The following is a 23430-nucleotide window of genomic DNA, read 5'->3' on the forward strand; positions in this document are numbered from 1 at the left end:
TCCATACATGTTTGTCCCGAGTCGGCCAGCGGCAGCGCGTCGAGTTTGCAAGAATGACTTCGCGCACACCCGCGTTCCCGATAGCGAACTATTAGACTCCGCCCGCCAAGCAGTGGATTTTTTTTTTGTGTATCGTCTTAACGTAAAATCTATTATCCTCCTTTGGCTGGGGTTATATTTTTCGAGTGTGTTTTTGTTTTATATGTATTTATGTGTGTTTGTGTGTGTTTATGTATTAGGCAGTAATCGCATCATAGATTTTAGCTTGAAAAATATCAACCAGGTACATATACCAAAATTTAATGTATCAATACAACGCACGCAAATGGAGGCGCCGATCCTCATGGACTTTTCTATATTTTCAATTCTTGCTTGGTTTAATTTTTTAACAAATAACAAGTGCAATAGCAACAATTACAAACGCTTCGGACAAAACAGCACAACGCTACATCGCGAGCTTAGTCAGATCGTGTCACGATGCGAACGGGTTTGAGTCGGTGCGTCATGCTTTCCCGACAAAATGGCTCAAATGCACGGGCGATGGAGTAATAACGTATTCAGGCAACGAAGGCGAGGATCTAAAAGCGATGTGCACGGTTCATCGAACGTGCGTCAAGGCCTTCGCGGGAGTTTGTTCGCGTGCAACTTCCATGTATTAGAAACAAAGTGGCGTGGACTGCACGTCTACGTTCTACAACTCATCGTAAATATTCATTGCAGAACTGTCCCCTGCTTGTACAAAGTTAGTGCGGGGCAACATTTGAAATACACTAATGAGTACAGGAGATTTGTATAACATTGTTTTGGTGGAGAAGATTTGGTTGGATTATTAATAGAAATCTAAGAAGGTAAACATAAATGCAACATAAAACAAAGAAACAATACAAAATGAATCACAATTGTTCTCATAAAATACTGACAATGGAAAGAAGATTTTAAGCTATTGCATAGCTTCTATCGCGGGCCTTGAGCGCGGGGACCGAATCGAGAAATTCCGTAACGAAAAAACCTCACGCTCCCCACTCCGACGGACACGGAGGTGTGGCTTGAAGGCATGCTATGCAATAGCTTTACCGCGGCAGTCCCCGAGTGCCACACGTCTTTTTTTATATCATTTGTTATAGTCAACCACACATTTTAATACAGATTTTAATCATTTTTTTTTTTGCTTATACTTCAAATTTCATTACATATAATGAATATCAAAGAAAAACAAATCTACACCTAAACACTCCTTGTACATATTTAAACAAGTAAGCATTGAATATTAATCTTATTCCATGACACTTGAACAAACAGATAAAATAGACACAAATACAGTATTGAGTATTTGTAGATAATTTGAAGGGTGATGTTATAAATAAACTCATTTTATATTATTAAAGGATGTTTCGAATATTAGAACATACATAACAATATATAACATTTAAGGTTGCTTGGAAGAAATTGCTTGAAGCAATAAAGCCACCCTTTGCATCAAATGTCCTGTGTGTGTGAAATTTGTATTTTATGTTTTGTATGCAATAAAGATTATAAATAAATAAATAAACATGTTGAAAAATGATAGACTATATTTAAAAATGGCATTAGTAATTACTACTTTTATATTAGGCATTAAAAAAATGACATATGATTATATGAATAGATATGAATTTAATTTAATTAGATTACCAATTATTCAAATGTAATATCTTATACTTACATTAAAATAAATTATTAAATTATTTACTAGGATTATTAAATCCTAGTAAATAATTTATTCTATCTATTAAGATCAGGTATTTTTTTTTTTTACTTTTTGATAAATTACATGGTACTTTCTTTCCATCCGTCAATATTTTAGCAGAACCTTTGCATTGAAATCTTACATAAAAAATACACTTTTGCAATGTCATAAAAATGGGATTCGCTTAGGCAATTCAATATAATTTATATTAAAGAATTTTAATTAAATATTGTATAAACTTCACTCTTAAACTCTCAACTTAATATTTCGCAATGCATTTTACACAGATTATGAGCTAAGCTTAAGTATTTTTTAGTAAAATTACAATAGATAATTGAACATTGTTAAATAAAACTTATATATACAATTTTATAGTATGCATCTAAAGTGTATAAAGTATTATTTTCAAACCTCAATATTCAATACATTTGAAATACTATAAGTCCATTGCGTCCATTCTTATATGAGTTTAAAATGTTTAAAGTTCATCAAAATCTGATCAGAGCCTTCTAAAAAGTTACATAAACAAAACATTAGAATAAGTTTAAGGTTCATTTAGTTATTTTAAATGGTAAGATCATTTTCGGATAATTTTCGCCAATAAAAAATTTATTGGATTTGTGTTTCGACCCTAAATATGTATTTATATGATCACACAAAATTTACAAAAAATCCTACATGGTGCAAAGAATATGGATTCCTTGACTGATGATGTGTAACAAAGCATGTAACGAATCATGCATGATAATTTGATCAGATATCTTATCAGAATAACATGAAATATTTCTCATCAATGCAACCAGTATTTACCGAAAACATCACATCAGCTGTCATTAGTCACGTCAGTAATATAATAATATTATAGACCTGTATAAATCCTTAAATTTTTTTTATAAATTAAACAAATAAACTAAAGTTTACAATTGAAAGTATAGTCAGAAAAGTTAAACTTCTTCGTTTGAAGTAATTATAATTTATCGATTTAGAATAAAGCGCAGAGCTAATGCACGCTTACCTTCAGATAATTCCAAGTCCAATTCTGCTAATTTGTCTCTGATATCATCCGGAAGGTTTGATATGTCAAGACTCTGGTATATTATGTCAGCCATTATGAAACACAATATATTTTTCACACAAAATAAATAAAGTTCAACGACAACACTCTAGGACACCATCATGACACCTGGCCATCTTGAATTTTGAATACTTTCTGTCTGAAGTCTGAACTTCGAGTCCAATTTTTGCTAATGACGTATGAGGCAGACAGAGGTCGCTGCTGTCAGATAAGTTAGTTTTCTATGCCACTAAAATTAACTTTTTAAGACTAGGGTACACTATAAAAAGCAGAAATATGAATGCGAAATTAAATGTAAATAAGTATGGTATAATATGGATATATTAATTCAGTCATTTTTAGTATTAAACGAATTAAATATAGGAGTATATAAATATTAGTTAACATTTAACAATAAACTTGTCATCTCAATGTTGCCAACAAATATAATTTATATGTACGGAACGTGTACGGAACCAAATAATGCGATAATAATATAATTTATTATTATCACTAACACATTTATCATATCACACATCTACTTAGTACATTTCATGAATTTACTTTTGTAAACATTATATGTTGTGAAGCGTAATTTTGGCTGCGTGTCATCCTTGCGGTAAGCGTATCCATATATCTCATGATCGTGCGGGGTGACGTAAGTGTTTACTATTGGCGGGAGGCGGAGAGTGTCCGTTCTGTAGCGTTAGCTACTATCACAGAATAATAACTAGTAGCTAGCTACAGAAGCTTTTCTTCGCAATGGTTTTCAAAGAAATATGTACTCAATCTGATATACAATATGATTTAATTTAGCTTCGCGTTCCAGTCGAGCACGTGTTCATTTATGTACATACCTACCAAATTTTTTTTTGAGGGAATATAGGCCGTTCACGGGAGAACGGTTCATAATAAGTTATATGTATGGTTATTTATTGAAAATAAAAGCCGCGGTCAAAAATATCTGGAATTGATTTTGTTTCGGACGAAACATAAAAACTATATCATTGTTACCTCACTAGTAAATTAATATCAAATTAACCCTAACTGATCTCTTTTGAAATATGCAATACTACTAATATTATAAAGGCGAAAGTTTGTGAGTGTGTCTGGATGTATGTATGTACTATGTAAGGATAGATAGACGTTTGTTACTCTTTCACGCAAATGCTACTGAACCGATTACGATGAAATTTTGTGTGTATGTAGCTGAAGACTCAGAATAACACATAGGCATAAAATCACGCCTCCTCACTTAGAGGGTAGGCAAGAAATTCTAATATGGATGTTTCTTAACCGATTTTGATCAAATAGAAACCTAATGTTATCCAATCAAAGTAGATTTTACCTGCCAGCGTCTTTAGGCAACCAAAAAAAAAATAAAAATTAAATTTCGATCACGATCCGTATTTAAACAATTAAATACTGCACAGTATCTTTTTGATTTTTTTCGTTTTGTGTCCATCTTGCAAGTTGAACGTGGTCGAACAAATAGCGCGCGCGCGTGTTTCTTTTTTCGCTTGCGGCAGCCTTGGCTAGATTAGTCCTTGCGCAATGGCCCTCGCCTGTAAGTATGTTTTTAATATCTACACGCGGAGATACACAGGCTTGCTACTATTAAGGGCGGCCGTACACGGACGGCTTCAAGCAGTTAAGACCGACGGCTTGAAGCCGCGACCGCACGGCGAACTGTGGACATTCATTCACTGCCGTACACGGACTGCCCTAGCAGTCGCGACCTCTTCAAGCCGTCAACTGCGCGGTTTGTAGCGACAGCTCGAGCAGTCAACGACCGACCGCTTGAGCAGTCCGTGTACGTCACTCAGCCGTTAACTGCTCGAGCCGCCCGTGTACGGCCGCTCTAAAGTCAAGTATTATGTATTCTGTGCTTAGAGCTATTACGCACTGTCGACCAGTCGCCGGCGACTCAGTCTCTCGGCGACCAAAACAGAGAAACTAGGGGCAGGAAACCAAGCCGAGCGACAGTATTTTAAGTACATTCGTGCTGAATCCGGTCCCTACAAGAGTCGCTACGACAGTTGCTTGCAGTGCGAACGCTCCCATTTGAAGCCGTGCTTCTATTGGTCGCCGGCGACCGCCAGTCGCCTGTGCGTCGCCACAACGCGGCGAGTCGCCGAGTCGCCGGGACGACTGACGACTCAGTGCGCAAGCCCCTATTTAAACTATAGTAAGTCACAGTCGCCGGCGACTGAGTCGCCAGCGACTGGTCGACAGTGCGTAATAGCTCTTATAGTTTGTGTCCACAGATAGTAGAGAAGAGTATGTTTTCTATTGTTAATGTTACCAATGGGATCCATAGAGAAAAAAAATTGTAGAAATAATTGTAAATTGACCGATGGCAACATCTCTCGCTAAACGCTCGTCCACCAGGTGACGCTAGGCGCTTTCTTCATACCGTCATTCTCAGCCTAGTTTTTCTTTTTATGTTCGTTTAGTGAGTAGTATAGTTGGCTGTTAAATTTATTCTTGTAATGGCTGCCACGCTAAAAGTGTAGTCTATTGGTTATGTCATGTTAAAACAGTCCGTACACAAGTGTGATAGACGAAAAAATCAACAAGTGTTCTGAACAATGATTGCTTGAAAGGTGTTTTACCTACACTTACCTCCCTGGAACGTTTCTTCTTTCATGTTTCCTTTTTTAGGCATTTAAGTTATGGACTCCGAGTTTGTGTACTCTAAATAACTAAAACATAATCTATGCTTCGTCAAAAGTGTTTATTTGGACCATATTGAGTGAAAAGTGTACCGTTCAGAAACGAAATTATGGATCCGAGATCGTCATCTGCCCTGTTCAAAAGGGCCGAACAGTTGAAAAGATGGGAGGAATCTGACACCAACAAGCAGTCGGCAATCCCAAAACGCGCCTCAAGAATACAATTCTCCTCTGGTATCGTGTTTTTAGCAGCGTGCACGGCTGGTGATAAGGATGAAGTGCAGCGGTTATTGAAATTGGGCGCTGACATAAACACCGCCAATGTTGACGGCCTCACAGCACTTCATCAGGTTAGTGTGAAATTTGTTATTTATAAAGCGTTTATACATATATTGTTATTAGGGCTGCCAATTAACCTCGTTAATGAGCCATAGTAGTATACTTCAAATTTCATAGAAACTAGAGAATGAAAAGCATAAGGAAAGTATGCCCAATTTAACAGTAGTTTAGTTTAACTATTAATACCTATATTTACTTTTTTACTTATTTGAATTTCTCAATTCTATCGATATTTTTCGTACTTTATTCTATTTCCTGTTTGTACAGCAAAATCAAATTTGTAAGTTATACCATAAGTATCATGGATATTCTAATTGTAACCTTTAAAGTGAATTAAATAATATGTACTCTTAGCTTATTAGACACATGTTTACTTTGGCTAACCACAATGAATGTTTACCTAGTCTTCAAGGTAAAACTATGGTTTGGCATTGTCACTGACAACTTACATTCAATGTGAATTGAGACGGTACAGTAAGTAATCCACATTAAAGATTACATAGAAATTATACGGGCCGAATTGAAAACCTCCTCCTTTTTTTTGAAGTCGGTTTATAATTTAGGTGTTATACAATATATTTTATGATTACAAGTATTTTTCAATGTTATTATCCATAAAAATCCATGAATAAAATGCACTTTTTCTACAATTGAGTATTTGAATAAAAAAATTTTTTGTGCTAAATGGAAAGATTATATATTAGTTTTATAACAAAACTGTTTTTTTAAGTTTCTTTTTGCAATAATTCAAAAGTTATTTCAAAATAAAAATTAGTCTTTGAATCCAGTACCGAAAACGCACCGACAACTCCCGAAGCGTCACCCGAACGCGTGTGACGTCATAATGTTAGTTTTCACTCATTGCAGTTGATAGAAAAACGTATACAACTATAACATTTTGACGTCACATCTATCGTGACCAGTCATGGCGCGTTTATAGTCACGTGACTTTAATTTAAATTTCATCAATTTTTAATTGCTTATAATTAATTGAAAAATAATTTTTTTGGAGATTTTTGCATTAAATATCAATATTATTAATAATAAAGTTTTAAAATACATAAAAATAATCAATATTTTTTTATTATTCAAATACTCAATTATATAAAATTTTCACACAAAGCATTGAGAATATAAATATAGATAAAAATAAATAATAAACATGCTTTAATGATAGAATTATCAATCAAGTAAATTGTCAAACTTGCTCTTATACGTGGTATACGTAAGGAGGCTATTTAATCCCGGGGGACCTAATCAGTATAATAAGACAAACTCGAGAACAAAATAATTTGGAAAATCCAAAAGTGCACGCCTCATAATTTTTTTTTAATAAATATTTATTAATTATTATTTTTGTTTATTTAATAACAATTAAACCACATCGAATCAGACCCTGAAAAATGAAAGGGTTCTATTCCTGAGCATACTCAAGCGTAAGAGAAAAAAAAAGACTCGATTAGTAAAGTATTTCGGTCGCTATCGTGTTAACAAGAAAAAGGATCCGCACATACAGACACACGGACGTCCAAGACAGAACTTTTTTAAACTGTTTTTTAACTAGTTTAAATAACAAAAATGACATCAAAAATATCATGAACGTTAAAAATAGTGTTTTTTCTTAATATGTGTGTGTATGTATTATCTTACAAGTGCAATGTATGATACATAAAGACATTTTAAGTTTGAAAAATCAGATGTTTTGCGCGAAGTGACAGTAGTACCCATCTCAACGCTTCGCTTATGAGGCGTGCAATAAATGTACAAAGTTTGAATTAAATCAACTCATTTAATGTAAGTCAAAGTTAAGTCTATAGCAGTTGGTTACATACAAGTAAAATAATAAGTGTGTTCAAAATAATAACATATTTTCAGTAGAAATAGACTATCTTTGATAAAATTTATTAAAAAATGGCAAATTGATATTCCACATTAACATGAAATAAAGATAAATTAACATGAAATAATTACACGATACATGCCATGTACAGCATTAATGAGAATCTAACAATTTTGCTGAAATATTTTGTCACAGAAATACAATTTTAAATTATATACAGAACAATAGATAGTGAAATTAGAATTTTACTAAAATACAATAATTTCTACAATACAGATGAGATAGATGTTTTGGGATCTTACGGGAATGGAATTTCTGTGATATAATATAAAATATTGCCTCAGTTTATTAAAATGCATAGCCGCCTGGAGGCAGGTGATTTCTTGCCATGCCTAACATATTAACTACGCTTTCACAGACATCAAATTAGCGATTATTAGCCAGCTATACTTTTTCTTGTAGGATTTCTTGAAGTTGCAGGTTTAAAGAGGTAATTCACATTCAACTGATGCTGTAAATGCAATTTTAACACAGGTCATTGATAAAATTCAAACAGATCACTTCAAGTAATGTTACTTTGTTCATATCTTAGGAGGCGTCTATTATTTCGATTTTTTTTATATTTTTTCCATATTCAATTTTTTTTTACAATTTCAACCCAAACCCTTCCCTTCCTTGACCTATGTGCCTTGACTGCCTTATGTAAGTAATGGGTACCCACTTTCTGTACAGTGTACACCTTGCAATTTTGTAGTACTCAATGAGGAGGGCGAGGAATAAATTGTATTTATATTTTCGATAGTACTAACGTTATATTAATATTATACAGGGTGTACCAAAAAGTAGTGATGAACAGAAGCTGAGAGGTAGAGGACCTAGAGGGCTATCCGAATCATCCCCATGTATGTTATGCGATTTTTCGTATTTTCGCAGTTATGACGTTTTTTTCAATTTTTCACCTATTGCCGAGTACGATGATATTTTCACTCATGCTGACGTCAATGATTGCGGAAGATGCTTGATTTTTTTTGTGTGCTAAGCTGAAAGATAGGCCAATTCAGTATGGTAACATTTACTATCGTTAGATCTTTGAATGGAATAAAAAAAAGAATTAAATGGCAAGAAAGATAAAATTACCCAGTATGTTCACCACTTCAAGGGCCCGTAAAAAAATAAAATCACATAAAAAAAGTTTTCCGTTTGACTTTTAAAAACTTGCTCTATCTATCAGATAGCTACCCTGAAAATTTCATTTTATTATTCAGAAGGCTTCAATCGAAAAAATTTAATCTAAATATGGCAAGTGCAAAAATTGAATTAACATGATGATCATTAAAACCAATAAATAGGTGTTTAATTACCAGAAATTTTTAAATAACCCCGCTGTTGCTCAATGCAAGTGCGACATCACCGTAAAAATTTGTCTTTTAAATGTCTGAATGCCCTTTTATCATTTTTAATGGTTTCTTCTGCTACTATGAATTTCCGGGTTATTTCGTCCAAATTGTGGCAGTCTCTCGTCTTTGTAGTATCCCCACGGAAAAAAATCAATAGGGTTTACGTCCGGGGACCGTGCAGGCCAGGCTAAAGGGCAAAGATACCCTGAATTAGTCGTTGCAGCCTGCGCATGCGCCGGTGACGCCTGCCTTAAAGCCTGGCCTCCACGGTCCCTCGACCTAAATCCCGTTGATTTGTTTCAATGGGAATATTAAAAAGACCTCGGCTACTTGAGAGAATGCCACAATTTGGACGAAATAACCCGGAAATTCATAGTAGCAGAAGAAACCATTAAAAATGATAAAAGGGCATTCAGACATTTAAAAGACAACTTTTTACGGTGATGTCGCACTTGCATTGAGCAACAGCGGGGTTATTTTAAAAATTTCTGGTAATTAAACACCTATTTATTGGTTTTAATGATCATCATGTTAATTCAATTTTTGCACTTACCACATTTATATTAAAATTTTTCGATTGAAGCCTTCTGAATAATAAAATGAAATTTTCAGGGTAGCTATCTGATAGATAGAGCAAGTTTTTAAAAGTCAAACGGAAAACTTTTTTTATGTGATTTTATTTTTTTACGGGCCCTTGAAGTGGTGAACATACTGGGTAATTTTATCTTTCTTGCCATTTAATTCTTTTTTTTATTCCATTCAAAGATCTAACGATAGTAAATGTTACCATACTGAATTGGCCTATCTTTCAGCTTAGCACACAAAAAAAATCAAGCATCTTCCGCAATCATTGACGTCAGCATGAGTGAAAATAATAAAATATCATCGTACTCGGCGATAGGTAAAAAATTGAAAAAATCGTCATAACTCCGAAAATACGAAAAATCGCATAACATACATGGGGGTGATTCGGATAGCCCTCTAGATCCTCTACCTCTCAGCTTCCGTTCATCACTACTTTTTGGTACACCCTGTATATAAAGTTATATTAATATTGCCATAAATAAATAATTTAATTAATTTACTTCCGTGAATTCATGTCTAGCATCGTTGAGAATGCGGCACTGCATATCACGTGCGTTAGGTTTAGCACTCGGAATAACTTTCGATTGTTTCGGCCGACCACTAAACGCCACTGGTCCAGATTTAGAATCTGACAGCGTCCATACTACTGTCCGAATGTATGGAAAACATTAGGATGTAACGCGTTAGATTTAAACTGTATAGATTCAGTCAGAACGCACGTTGCCACAGTTCCGATGTTTTATATTTGAGATACCCACACAGTCGTAGTAAATTCCACGATATAATTCGAATTTAGCTACTTTAAAAAAATTATATGCTTTATTGGTGCGAAACATTTGCAAGTAAAATCCACATGTGATGTCGCTGTGCCAAATAACTGTCTTGAAAATATTTTAAGGCATTATTTACTGACTTTCTTTGATTTATGTTTTATGTTTGAATATTTCAATAGAATTAAAAAAAAAAAAAACATCTTAAACTAATCTTTAAACTAATGACTGCCTTGTTAATCGGTCGATATTATTAATATTGTTGATTATTGCTAGTAGTCATACTTACGGTGCTGACTTCGGTAATCGGTCTATTAAGTACTTTCATTTCACAAGTACCCGCGTTCAGTCTTATTTGCCGTAATAAAAGCGGCATTTTTCTTCATCATAATCTATGTTTAACATGTACGTGAAATGTATTGCTTCCTTACATTAGAAAAAATGAATTTATTATAGTTATACTAGCGGTCCGCCCCGGCTTCGCCCGTGGTACATATGAAAAATAGATGTTGGCCGATTCTCAGACTTACCCGATATGCACAGAAAATTTCATGAGAATCGGTCCACCCGTTTCGGAGGAGTATGCAGACTAACATTGTGACACGAGAATTTTATATATAAGATATAGATAAAGGTTGCTCCTATTAGTTTACTTTATTAAACTTAAGCTCATTATAATTTTTGCATCTTTTGTAGTAAATTATATATAACTTCCTTTGCTCACATCGTGTGACGCATTGCAATACGATATTTCAGTAAACTGAGTTGCATAACCAATACCATGCCGCAGCTCAGAAAGTTACACTTATCTCCCATATACATTAAGCTAGTCTAATGCATTAGCTAAATATAATGTAAGATCTTCAACGTAAACTTTCCAACAATACCTAAACATATGAATGCTTCATTGAATTCGTGACGCCTTGCGTTGAAATATTAAAAAATCCAGTTTCTTTCAATAATTATGAACAAAGATAAGAAATTGCCACACCTATTAGGTATAATTATTTTGAAGTAACTAGTTACCGCCTTTTTATCCCACAACGAAAAATTTTTATGCGGCGAACAGCCATGTGGTGACATGAACTTTTTGTATTTAAGTTTTACTTATATTGATATGCCTATTTATTTTTATGCCCGAGTTTCCAAATACCCTTTCTAAGATATATGTATTTTAGTTGTACCTGTGTAGAAAATGTGTTTTAATTTATGCACAGTGTCAAATTAGACCAAATCATAGGAGTGAAGTTAATAAAAATTCCCATACACCTGAAAATTGGAATATTTGTTCACGTTTGACACGATTTTACGATAATTTTTTGAATCTTTATACCTACTACTAATATCTCAGAAACGGTTGGCTTCTAGGTAAAAGGTATTGATACCCTTTTGTATCTGTTTATTTAATGATCTGCAATTTTTGTCTTATGCTGGCCATACACCATACTTCCTATCGTCCATTCGGCATGACGCTACCGATTGGATCAGTTAGAACTGACCATGTGTGGGAGTGGATTGGCATTATGCTGGCCATACACCATACTTTCTATCGTCCAATCGGCATGACGCTGTAGCTTGATCCAATCTGCAGTTTGTCCATAGAGACCACACACACAACGTTTGAATTGTCCAATCGGCAGCAACGTTCAGTTGAAGCCATAGCGTCACCGGTGACAGACGACGATGTTAGCCGTTTTGGGCGTTTTATTCGTAAAAATGAAACAAAAAAAGGATTATATGCCGGGAAGATTGTTGTTATACTATATATGTACCTATTTAATGAGAAGTACCCAATGCGTTAAGTAATCTGGTACTTCATCTATTTCCCAAACAAATCTTATTCAAATCCGTAACCGTTGACATCTAAACATCCATATACTTTCATATTTATCCACCAAGCGAGCGAAGCGCCTATGCTTCAGCTTGGACGAAAAATGACCAGAAAATTGACCAGACTGAAGTGACGATTGCATACCGCCATACACGGTCCAATCGACATGATCCAATCGCCATGATCAAGCCAAAAGAATCGAAATTCGATTGTTCCGTCAAGTATAACTATCATGCCAAATAATGCCAATCCACTCCCACACATGGTCAGTTCTAACTGATCCAATCGGTAGCGTCATGCCGAATGGACGATAGGAAGTATGGTGTATGGCCAGCATTATTTGGCATGATAGTTATATTTGACGGAACAATCGAATTTCGATTCTTTTGGCTTGATCATGGCGATTGGATCATGTCGATTGGACCGTGTATGGCGGTATGCGATCGTCACTTCAGTCTGGTCAAGATTTTTCGTCCAAGCTGAAGGCTGAAGCATAGGCGCTTCGCTCGCTTGGTCGATAAATATGAAAGTATATGGATGTTTAGATGTCAACGGTTACGGATTTGGATAAGATTTGTTTGGGAGATAGATGAAGTACCAGATTACTTAACACATTGGGTACTTCTCGTTAAATAGGTACATATATATAACAACAATCTTCCCGGCATATAATCCTTTTTTTGTTTCATTTTTACGAATAAAACGCCCAAAACGGCTAAAACATCGTCGTCTGTCACCGGTGACGCCATGGCTTCAACTGAACGTTGCTGCCGATTGGACAATTCAAACGTTGTGTGTGTGGTCTCTATGGACAAACTGCAGATTGGATCAAGCTGCAGCGTCATGCCGATTGGACGATAGAAAGTATGGTGTATGGCCAGCATTATGCTGGCCATACACCATACTTCCTATCGTCCATTCGGCATGACGCTACCGATTGGATCAGTTAGAACTGACCATGTGTGGGAGTGGATTGGCATTATTTGGCATGATAGTTATACTTGACGGAACAATCGAATTTCGATTCTTTTGGCTTGATCATGGCGATTGGATCATGTTGATTGGACCGTGTATGGCGGTATGCGATTGTCACTTCAGTCTGGTCAATTTTCTGGTCATTTTTCGTCCAAGCTGAAGCATAGGCGCTTCGCTCGCTTGGTCGATAAATATGAAAGTATATGGATGTTTAGATGTCAACGGTTACGGATTTGAATAAGATTTGTTTGGGAGATAGATGAAGTACCAGATTACTTAACACATTGGGTACTTCTCATTAAATAGGTACATATATATAACAACAATCTTCCCGGCATATAATCGTTTTTTGTTTCATTTTTACGAATAAAACGCCCAAAACGGCTAAAACATCGTCGTCTGTCACCGGTGATGCCATGGCTTCAACTGAACGTTGCTGCCGATTGGACAATTCAAACGTTGTGTGTGTGGTCTCTATGGACAAACTGCAGATTGGATCAAGCTGCAGCGTCATGCCGATTGGACGATAGAAAGTATGATGTATGGCCAGCATTAGGTGATTTTTTTGTGATTTTTGAAATCGTGTAATCGAGAATATCCTTCATTTTTAACATTTGACCTCGAGTATTTTTTTCTTTTCAAGAACCGGAATACGGAAGTGCTGTTTTTCAATTTCATTGTAATTATGTTTTGGACAATTTTATCTATTTTCAGCTGAATGGGAATTTTTTGTACTATTGAATGTCGAGATTAACTGGACTCGATATGTTAACATATTGCAAACCGACTATTTGACTAACCTTTAAACATCGGTGAAAAAAAGTTAGTTTTGATGTTAATGTGATATATAAAGACAAACTGTAACGACAAAATGCTCTTTAAATATTTATGATGGTTCTCACTCGTAAATCGGTAAGATTTGTAATACATACTTTTTATCTGTAATGTTTTTGGCAATCATTCGGGCGCGGTCGACGATCACGACCATCGGCTTTATACCTACTACATTTAATAGTGTACATTTTCAAGGTACAGTACCTACTTCAATAATATTTTAAACGAAAAAAATATATGTTTATTATTCACGCTAAGATACCTATACTAGATTTTCACACGTGAAAACTAGAGGTCCCGGTGAACTTCGTATCACTCGTTACTTTTTATGTTTTCCACAAAACTTTCCCTGGACTTCGACAAACATTTCAAAACCAAATTCAGCTAAATTAGCCTAGCCGTTCTGCAAGTTTCAGCGAAACTAACGAACAGCAATTGATTTTATAAATATGTACAATATAGATTTTATTGTCCAAATAATGAAGGGTCTTCGGACGTATTCATATTTCCATAAAGTTATTTTATTTGGTTTCTGTCGAAGCAAATTATATGCACGCACACATCAGGAGCTACATTGATAAACGTTTAAAAATATACCATTGTTATTCACATTCTATTTATAATTTTTACACAGCTATGAATAAAATATTTGGTCTATTACCACAGATAGGTAACTTTTATAATATTTACGATATCTGACGTTTACTGTTTACAGCATCTGGTTGTTGTCCTATATTCTAGAGCCATATATAATTTATTATTTTCATACCTCACATATTGAAATGTTTATATATTTTTTTAACTACAGTACTTGATTCGAACGATGCGTTCTTTTCCTTACAGCAATTTTATTTAAAGATTTCTAAATAGGTGAGAGGTACATCGACGTTAGTGTTACAGTGAGCATCAAATAATTGTGCCATTTAATGACGTTAACCCAAAACTTTAGTAGCACAGAGTAAAGCCGGTATAGTTAGGGTTGCCAACATTTCATCATCAAAATATAGTATTTTCCAAAATAAGGTGTAAAAAATATAGTACATTTAAAAAAAATATAGTATTTAATGGGAAATACAAAAAAAATAGACAAATATATTTTATTACACGCTTTATATTAGCTTCACCTGTATGTTTGTAACCGACTTCTTTGGGCGCGATTTTGACCCACTTTAAACGGCCAGATTTCGTTCAAACTTTGTAGATTTATTGAGGACCGATGACAATACACTAATTTGATAAAATAAATAAAAGTTAAAAAAAAAATAAAAAATACGCTTTTTATAGAAAACCGACCTAAAAGCGTGTTTTTTAGTTTTTTTAAACTATTATTATTTTTATAAATACTATATTTTTTGCACTTCTTGCACTGGTTAACAGCTTTTTGTTTAAAATAAACTAGCTTTCCGCCCGCGGCTTCGCCCGCTTTGCCTAAAACATAATAAATATATACTAAAACCCTCCTCTTGAATCACTCTATCTATTAAAAAAAAACCGCATCAAAATCCGTTGCGTAGTTTTAAAGATTTAAGCATACATAATACATAGGGACATAGGGACAGTGAAAGCAACTTTGTTTTAAATTGTCACATTCAATTTTTAGATTAACTAGCGGTCCGCCCCGGCTTCGCCCGTGGTACATAATATTTACGTTTTCTCTACATAAGAACCATCCTCGTACTTCAAGGAATATAATAAAAAAAGAATTATCGAAATCGGTTCAGCTGTTCTCGAGTTATGCGCTTACCAACACATTTTGCGATTCATTTTTATATATAAGAAGAAGACAAGATATAAATCAAAAGCTCATTTTTTGTTCAATGTTGTGTCATTTTATTCATTTATGTCAATAAAGTTATTATTATTTATTTATTTATTTATTTTATCAATGATACACTACTTCTGTTTCTTTCTTCTCGCCACTGGTAGGTATATAATATGCGCAATAGGTTATATGACTTAGCCATCTTAACAATGAATAGGCGCGTTCTTATTTTTTTTTAGTGAAGGATTTGTTTGTTACAAATGTCGGTGTTGAAAATATAGTATTTTTGCGTACTATATATGTTTTCAACAGTATATAGTACGCAGACCCGAAATATAGTACAATACTATATATTATAGTACGGTTGGCAACCCTAGGTATAGTGTGTCAATTACCTATTGCGTCATCAGATTTAAAATTATGGTTGGATGCCGCTCGGGTTAACGCAGTCTGGCATGGAGGAACAAATGGCTAGAGGGCGTGTCTTGAGCCAATCTTCTGCTAAGAACTAAATAACACATAAAATAATGTCATAATATTCGTAATGTAAAAGTTGGGAAATTTTATTAAATATGACTTCTCTTTGTCATACTTCTAATAAGGTTTTTGCATTCTGGACGCTTGACCCAAATCTTACAATATTCACTACTGAAACTGAATACTTTTGAGATAATATTTATTAAAAGATTTTTTAATATTTTAAAGAGTATGATGATGAGAATAGAGTATGTCGGTATTCAATTTTTTCCAATTGCTGTGTGACTTGCATGATTTCATTACCTTATAATATTTATACATTTGAAAAAGTTTTTATTTAATTAGCATTTGTTTGTTTTATCCGTTTATAATTCATTATTTATTATTATTGTAAACAGTTGGATATCTGTTTTTGCGATCACAATTTGAGTTATTATTTTGGCAGCGTTTGATCACGGATGCGTTTTGTGTTCGTTGTGCGGCGCGTGTTGTTTTATAATAGTATTTATAGTGCGCGATACTCATCTCATTAGATAGATACCGAAAATTAGGTCGATGACTCCGTGAACTTTTTTTTTCATACATTGTTTCCAGTTTTCATAATAGGTACGTGATAATTTTCTTCAAATTACTGAGTATGAGGTGCGATGTAACTAACAACTTGCTAACAACCGTCACAGTATCCCTTGTCTTTGATTCTGACGGCTCGTTTGTAAAACAAATTAGAATTCAGATTTTCTGTACAAAATTTAGTTTTTCTTGACGAACGTCTTGACGAGCTGACGACAGCAGCTAGCTAAATATGTGCACGCCCCAATTTTATTGACCTGATACCTAAATGCACTGACTCGTACCAAAAATTTGATGCTGTCGTTGACCGACCTAAATATTTTGTGAAAAAATGGTGTGTTGTTGAATGATATAGCGCCATACAAATTTAGAATAGGAGATTTTTTCGAGGTCACGCTTGAGACAGCGGAGAGAGATCCGTTGATATTAGTTACGTCATAGGCTGCACACGCGCCTTGAATGTTTTATTTTAGTGTTAATTGTAGACGTAGGCACGGAGCTGACTGACGATTCCGGCTGTTACTTGGCAAGGGACTGTGTGTCTAATGAACACATACATATATTTTAGAACGTTATTCGTCAATTCAATACGAAATTGAACCGATCCATCGATTTTATTCAATTCGTATGAGAATTAGGAGGTAGTTACAGTATGTTTTTTTTTATTATAGAATCAATAGTGAATAATTATTGGGATTTTACTCATTAGATAAAGGGCTTTCGATATCAGTTTAAAGTTTTTTGATATATGCAATATCGCAATAGTTACGGAATAATCGCCTGTGCACACTTAACGATTAGTATGTAGGCATTTTTTTAATACCTATATTCTTTCTTTAATTTTTTTTGCCTATCCTGATTCTTCTCACATTTCCTTTCCTACCAGGTTGCCTGGCAGAGATTGCTGTGTAGCAATAAGGCCGCCTAGTGTGCAAAATTTTTGTACCTCATTAATTTGTACCACATTTCCTACATTGTTTTGTACAATGAAGTGTTATAAATAAATAAATAAAATAAATAAATAAACGATTACACCCTGTATAATTATACCTTATATTCTTTTGTCAATGCTTATATTTAGGTATTGAATTTATCGGTTTTATTTGCCTTTTAAAATACATAAATATAAAATTTATAGTATCTACTTATACTTGAGTTATGCATTGTTTAAACTAAAATAATGAATTATATTTATAAAAGTTGTCTACTTCGGCTTTGTTAGTTGTAGGTAATTGGCAGTCCTTAATTGTTTATGATTAAGTCCTAATAACGTAGGCGTACAGATGAACCGCTTAAATAGCTTTGAAATCATATGTTGTCAATAAAGTAAAATTATATCGTCATAACTGTACATTATATTGGAGCAATCACAACATCCGGACTTTTGATAAATATCTCATAGCTTGCAACATAATGAGTAATGCATTCAAATAAGTATCCATTATAATATTTACAAATGTTTGCTTCGCTGCTTTTTATCAGAAAAATAAGCATTGAGTATTATAAATTATTACACCTTTTCGATAATAATCTTTTATTTTCCTAGTTTTGTTCAGTTAGACTGAAACATAGGATCTTAGATTCACTATAAGTTGACCACACACAGCGATATTTTTTTTGCTTTGCGATTTTATTTAGTTTTTATTATATTACTTTTAAATAAATTTATGTACACTCTATAGTTGTATAAATTTTATTGTATTTGTGGCTTTGTCAACGTTAAGACGGGCAGTAACTATTGACATCTCACTCTGGGTACTTGCCAATGCTTATGTGCCCTTGAAAACATTGGCTCTACTTCTGGAACACAGTTGTCTTGTTAGTTATTATTAATATTGTCTAAATTATTAATATGTAATTAGGCTTATAAGCTTAAGTTAGTCAAATCCTCAATAAATTACATAATAGAAAGTCATTTAAGATGTTACTTAACAACTCAGTATACCTACCTACATGCAGACAAGTGAACGAAGAAGTATGTCACTGATAAATCTATTCGCCAATCTCACACGGAAGAGCTTCTGTGATAGCAGTTCTGATAATAAATGAGAAATGTAATGATTGTGGAGGTTGTGTGTTTATGTATATTTATGCAGTGCAAACAATTTTACCGCAAACACCTCAGTTACATTGGCTAGAGCTCGCCTCAAGAGCCGCGACATGCGCCAGCGAACGTGGCACTGACCCTGCCAGGGTTCCGTACTGTTGCACAATACGTTCATGCACCATTGAAATGCATAAGTGCTATGCAAAGTTTTTACGATTATCTTGTGTCCAATAAGAAATAGGAAACCGTATATGGTATGCAAAGGTATAATCTATGCATCAATATCGGTCCTGAGTATTTGAACTTTAAAAATGCTGCCAAATATGAAATAACCTTGCCAAAGCGAATTGATTTTTTATAAATTTGATTACATCAGCTTTCTCTTTACTTTTCTAGTTGTATTTTTATTTTGTCACTGCTATCGATACAGTGCCACAGTGAGTAAGCGCCAAAAGAACACCATCTTTAGAAAAAAATCAAGGAGGATTAGTTATTTGAATATAACTATCTGCAATCTGCATTGAATTTTTTATAACATTATTTCTCAAAAGGTCAGGAAATGTATGACGACCACCTAAAACAAATTATTGTGATCGCTGTTCGGGTATTTTTCATAAGCAAATGTTTGTATAGATACTTCCACGATTTGATGGCATCTAAACTATAAAATTGCTTTGCGCACTTGCAATCGCATTTTTCTGTATACCATGTGCTTAGCGAATTATTTTTCCAAATAACTAGTGCTTCAGCGATTGTTAAATATAAATGATATCTGTGCAGTGTGCTGTGTTCGATGGCAATTAGGTTCCGATATCGTATATTGTGTTGTGATCCTTATTCACTTAATTATTGCCGTCGACATTCTATTAATCGTTCATCCGAGACTTGCACGAGACTGCTGCATGAATTATCTTAATTGAAGATGATTTTCACTTCCGATTATTAGGTCTCTCTTGTAATAAGGTGCAGTCTACCGATAAAAATCTGAATTTTATTGAGAGATATTTGTCAAACCTGATTCCAATTGATATTAATGAATTCTTCGTCACCATTTTGTGTTATTAAATATCTGATGTGCTCAGTGCAGTATTTTTAGAGAATTAGCATTATGTAGTATTTTTTAAATATATCTGCATAAATTAGTACAGAGTATCAGTGTTTGTTTAAGCATGCATTCAAATGATTTCTACTCTTTAAAATATTAAAAAAAATATCAGGATGCATAACATAAATAAAATATTCTACAAATATTAGTAGAGATATACTTTTGATATGTATATCGATTTCTCTTCGTGTTTCGTGTATCTGTTTACAATGCCACGATTTTTGTACATATTTATAGATACATTAGGTCATGAGTGAAACACGCATATCGGCCCACTAGCGTTGCTGCTGTGAGATAAATCATCGAAATGACTTTTTGCAGTGATGCAAACCATTGAATATTTACCTACTAATATCTGTTGCAGGCTTGCATCGATGACAACTTTGATATGGTGCAGTTCTTGGTAGAAAACGGCGCAGATGTGAATCGTGGTGATAATGAAGGCTGGACCCCATTGCACGCTACTGCCTCCTGCGGCTTTCTAAGCATTGCTAGGTAACACTTTCTTTTTTGTTATTGTTGCACAAAATATGCATACCTATGTAAAAACTTTAGATTGTTAATATCTAAATTTAATTTTTTTTTATTTATTTCAAATACTTTTCTGCTTATGAGTCTAAGAAATGTGTAAAAGAAAACTTCTTTAAATTTTAACTTTACTACAAACCATTTATGTTTAAGTTCAATTAAGGAGAGTATTCATGAATCAATATTGTGTCGAAAGAAACAGAAGTTGCAAAATTCTATGAAACCAACGTGACACGTGTTTGGATGTTGCTCAAGTTATTACTTCTAATATAATGGTATTCCAGTATGGGTAATTTGTCATAGTAAACAACGCTGACTCAGTTGACCCTTATTAATCCTAATCATGTCTTTGTTTATTAAATACCGCCGTATTAAGTTACTTTAAATACCATATGTTAGGCGTTTTACAGATTTCTTTAAACTTCAGCACGAGAATAACATTTTATAGTCTTGTTTTTGTAATTATTCAGCCAAGTTTTTGTGTTTTTTTTTTATAAATAAACGAATTTATTTGGCTTCATGCAATAACGAGTTGACGCGGGACTCGTAATCTTCTTTTTGTAAATATATGGTAGTGAAAAGATAATTCAGGAAAATTCGTGACGTATCAGAATATAAAGGGTTCATAAACAACATCACATTAAACAGCAAAGAACGTCTACAATGCAAATCTTAATAAAATATTGTATCTTTTGCTTAGCGATATTACAGTTTCATCATTTCCACGGGTCTCGGCTCAAGTACTTATTGATTCATTTTGTTATTTGTTGTCTATTCCAAAATAATACTATTTATATCAATACGAAAATAAATCTTAATTAGAGAGAAATCTTCTTAATTGTGGTGAGTGCTAGCTTTTGGGAGATTATTTTTCTTCTCATAGTAACAAATAATTGTGTTTTGTCTAATGGTTTCTTGAAATATCTATATATATATATATATATAGTTTGATGTTATTTTGTAGATGGAATGTTACACATTTTTGTAGATGGAATGTTGAGATATCGTCAATTATATTTAAGCGTGTAATATCAATAACAATCAATATGGACAGAACAGCGAGGTGGAATTAAATTGAAGTCACTCATAAAACTAATGAATTATATTTCAGTAAAGTATTACAGTCTAGAAAATAAAGAAACGTTAAATTGCGAAATATTTTTATATACTAGTGCTACGTCATCATAGTAACATACACGCATTCGCGTTTTGCGTATCTACGATAGGGTCGTGCGCTTACTTGAGCCCTCTTTTTCCTCAACACGATATAAGTAGGATGACGTTAAGGATGCAGCGGAAGTTTTGAAGAGCAGTTGTTTCTAATGAGAGCGGATGTACTTTGTTAAAGACTCCAAGAACATTGTTTATAGTGTACTAAAAATCAGCTTTCAAAAGAGCTTATTCGCCAGCGTAGCTCTTTCTCAACACTTATCAGCCCTTAGTTTCAACCCACACAATTCGATCGATATAATCGAAGTCGACGTCTGGGTCGTCTAGGTAAGCTAGGTAATATAATACAAAATTAAAGGATGCTTTTTCGGTTTATGAGTTTGTTAAATGAAAAAAGTGTTACATACCAACAACATAATTTATTATTTTAATGATTACAAAGTTGTATAGACTATAGATCAAACGTAGTCTTTTTGGATAGATTTGATTTATTGTTTAGTTTCGAAAAGTTTTAATTTAATACTTTTTTATTTAAATATTATAATGACAATTTCAGATATCTCCTGGAAAACGGCGCGGATGTAGCAGCTGTGAACTATGACGGCGAGCTGGCTGTCGACATCGCGGATAGCGATGAAATGGAAGAACTTCTACAAAAGGCGATCGATGAGAAAGGTAACTATTGCCTTTAAATATCTATCTGATGAACATATAAAGGGTGATTGCGAATGGGCCATCTAAACCGGAGCCGCGGCCAGCATTTGCATGAAATCATTTTCAAACATTAAATTATATTGATCGTTCTATCGATTCCATTATAGATTACATCAAATTTTTCAATTTTTTGTTTTTTTTTTTAAATCAACTCCTATACCTCTTAAAAAATCACCCATTACAACTGAAAACTTCAGAAGTAAAGTTAAACATCGATAATAAACATGAGTGTATCTGTTGTGGAATTCACAAGAATTTTATAGAGATTTTCCTCTCGTATGTAAATGCGTGTAATAACTTGAGTAATATCATTGCTTTTAGGCATAGACTGTGAAAAGTCTCGAAGTGCTGAAGTAAGGACCCTCAGGAATGATGCAAAGAACTGGGCAGCGAATGGATATGTGGAAGTTCGGGATCCCAAGACGGGCGGCACACCGCTGCACGTGGCGGCCGCTAAGGGTTATGTTGATGTAAGATAAACTATCTATATCATATTATGTATCACCATTATCAAAAAATCCCGTCTAATGATCACCTTTTTTCACGTTTTTCTATTATTTATAATTTTACAAATATTTGTAAGCATAATATGAAACTAAAGATGAAGTAATGTAGTGATTAAATACTTCTTAAAGTACACACTTCTATGCTTGAAACATTTTCGTTTTAACTCAATTAGATATCTATGTGTTCTATATAGAACTAAAGTAGAAAAGTGCATTTATATCATTATAAATGGAAGAACATTTTCTTACAAATTGAAAATCAATACGCAGACAAATTACCAAGAAATTGTAAAACATCCAATTCCTTGGCTAAATTGCTTGTTGCAATGAATTTTAAATTCAGTAATGAGTTTGAAGTTGTTTGTGGAAAAGTTTAAAAAGACCCAACAGTACCTAATGACTGTAATTTATTGTTTACTAGTGGTCCGCCCCGGCTTCGCCCGTGGTACATATTTCGCAATAAAAAGTAGCCTATGTCCTTTCTCGGGTATCAAAATATCTCGATACCAAATTTCATGCAAATTG

At 33.9% G+C, this 23430-nt stretch overlaps 2 protein-coding genes across 10 annotated transcripts in view; one reads left to right on the plus strand and one right to left on the minus strand.

Moving 5' to 3' along the window:
* The window catches only part of DIP2 (disco-interacting protein 2), a 69089-nt gene extending 66142 nt beyond the window's left edge, over window positions 1-2947 (minus strand). For all 3 annotated transcript variants that reach the window (XM_089713762.1, XM_089713838.1, XM_089713708.1), the window contains exon 1: window positions 2742-2947. In XM_089713762.1, coding sequence (XP_089569888.1) covers window positions 2742-2835 — 94 coding nt within the window. In that variant the 5' untranslated portion in view covers window positions 2836-2947. The remainder of the gene's footprint in view (window positions 1-2741) is intronic.
* Window positions 2948-5146: 2199 nt separating this feature from the next.
* The window catches only part of Mbs (Myosin binding subunit), a 47149-nt gene continuing 28865 nt past the window's right edge, over window positions 5147-23430 (plus strand). For 3 of the 7 annotated variants that reach the window (XM_089714277.1, XM_089714233.1, XM_089714269.1), the window contains exons 1-4: window positions 5148-5805; window positions 20352-20482; window positions 22242-22360; window positions 22721-22869. In XM_089714277.1, coding sequence (XP_089570403.1) covers window positions 5566-5805; window positions 20352-20482; window positions 22242-22360; window positions 22721-22869 — 639 coding nt within the window. In that variant the 5' untranslated portion in view covers window positions 5148-5565. Of the gene's footprint in view, window positions 5806-20351; window positions 20483-22241; window positions 22361-22720; window positions 22870-23430 lie in introns of all 7 variants that reach the window. The other 4 variants (XM_089714285.1, XM_089714262.1, XM_089714243.1 and 1 more) reach the window with 2 other exon arrangements.

Source organism: Colias philodice, chromosome 1, assembly GCF_061535455.1.
Source record: "Colias philodice isolate Cphi_HAF_F1 chromosome 1, ilColPhil1 Martin Lab GWU primary, whole genome shotgun sequence".
In the NCBI taxonomy this organism is placed as follows: Eukaryota; Metazoa; Arthropoda; class Insecta; order Lepidoptera; family Pieridae; genus Colias; species Colias philodice.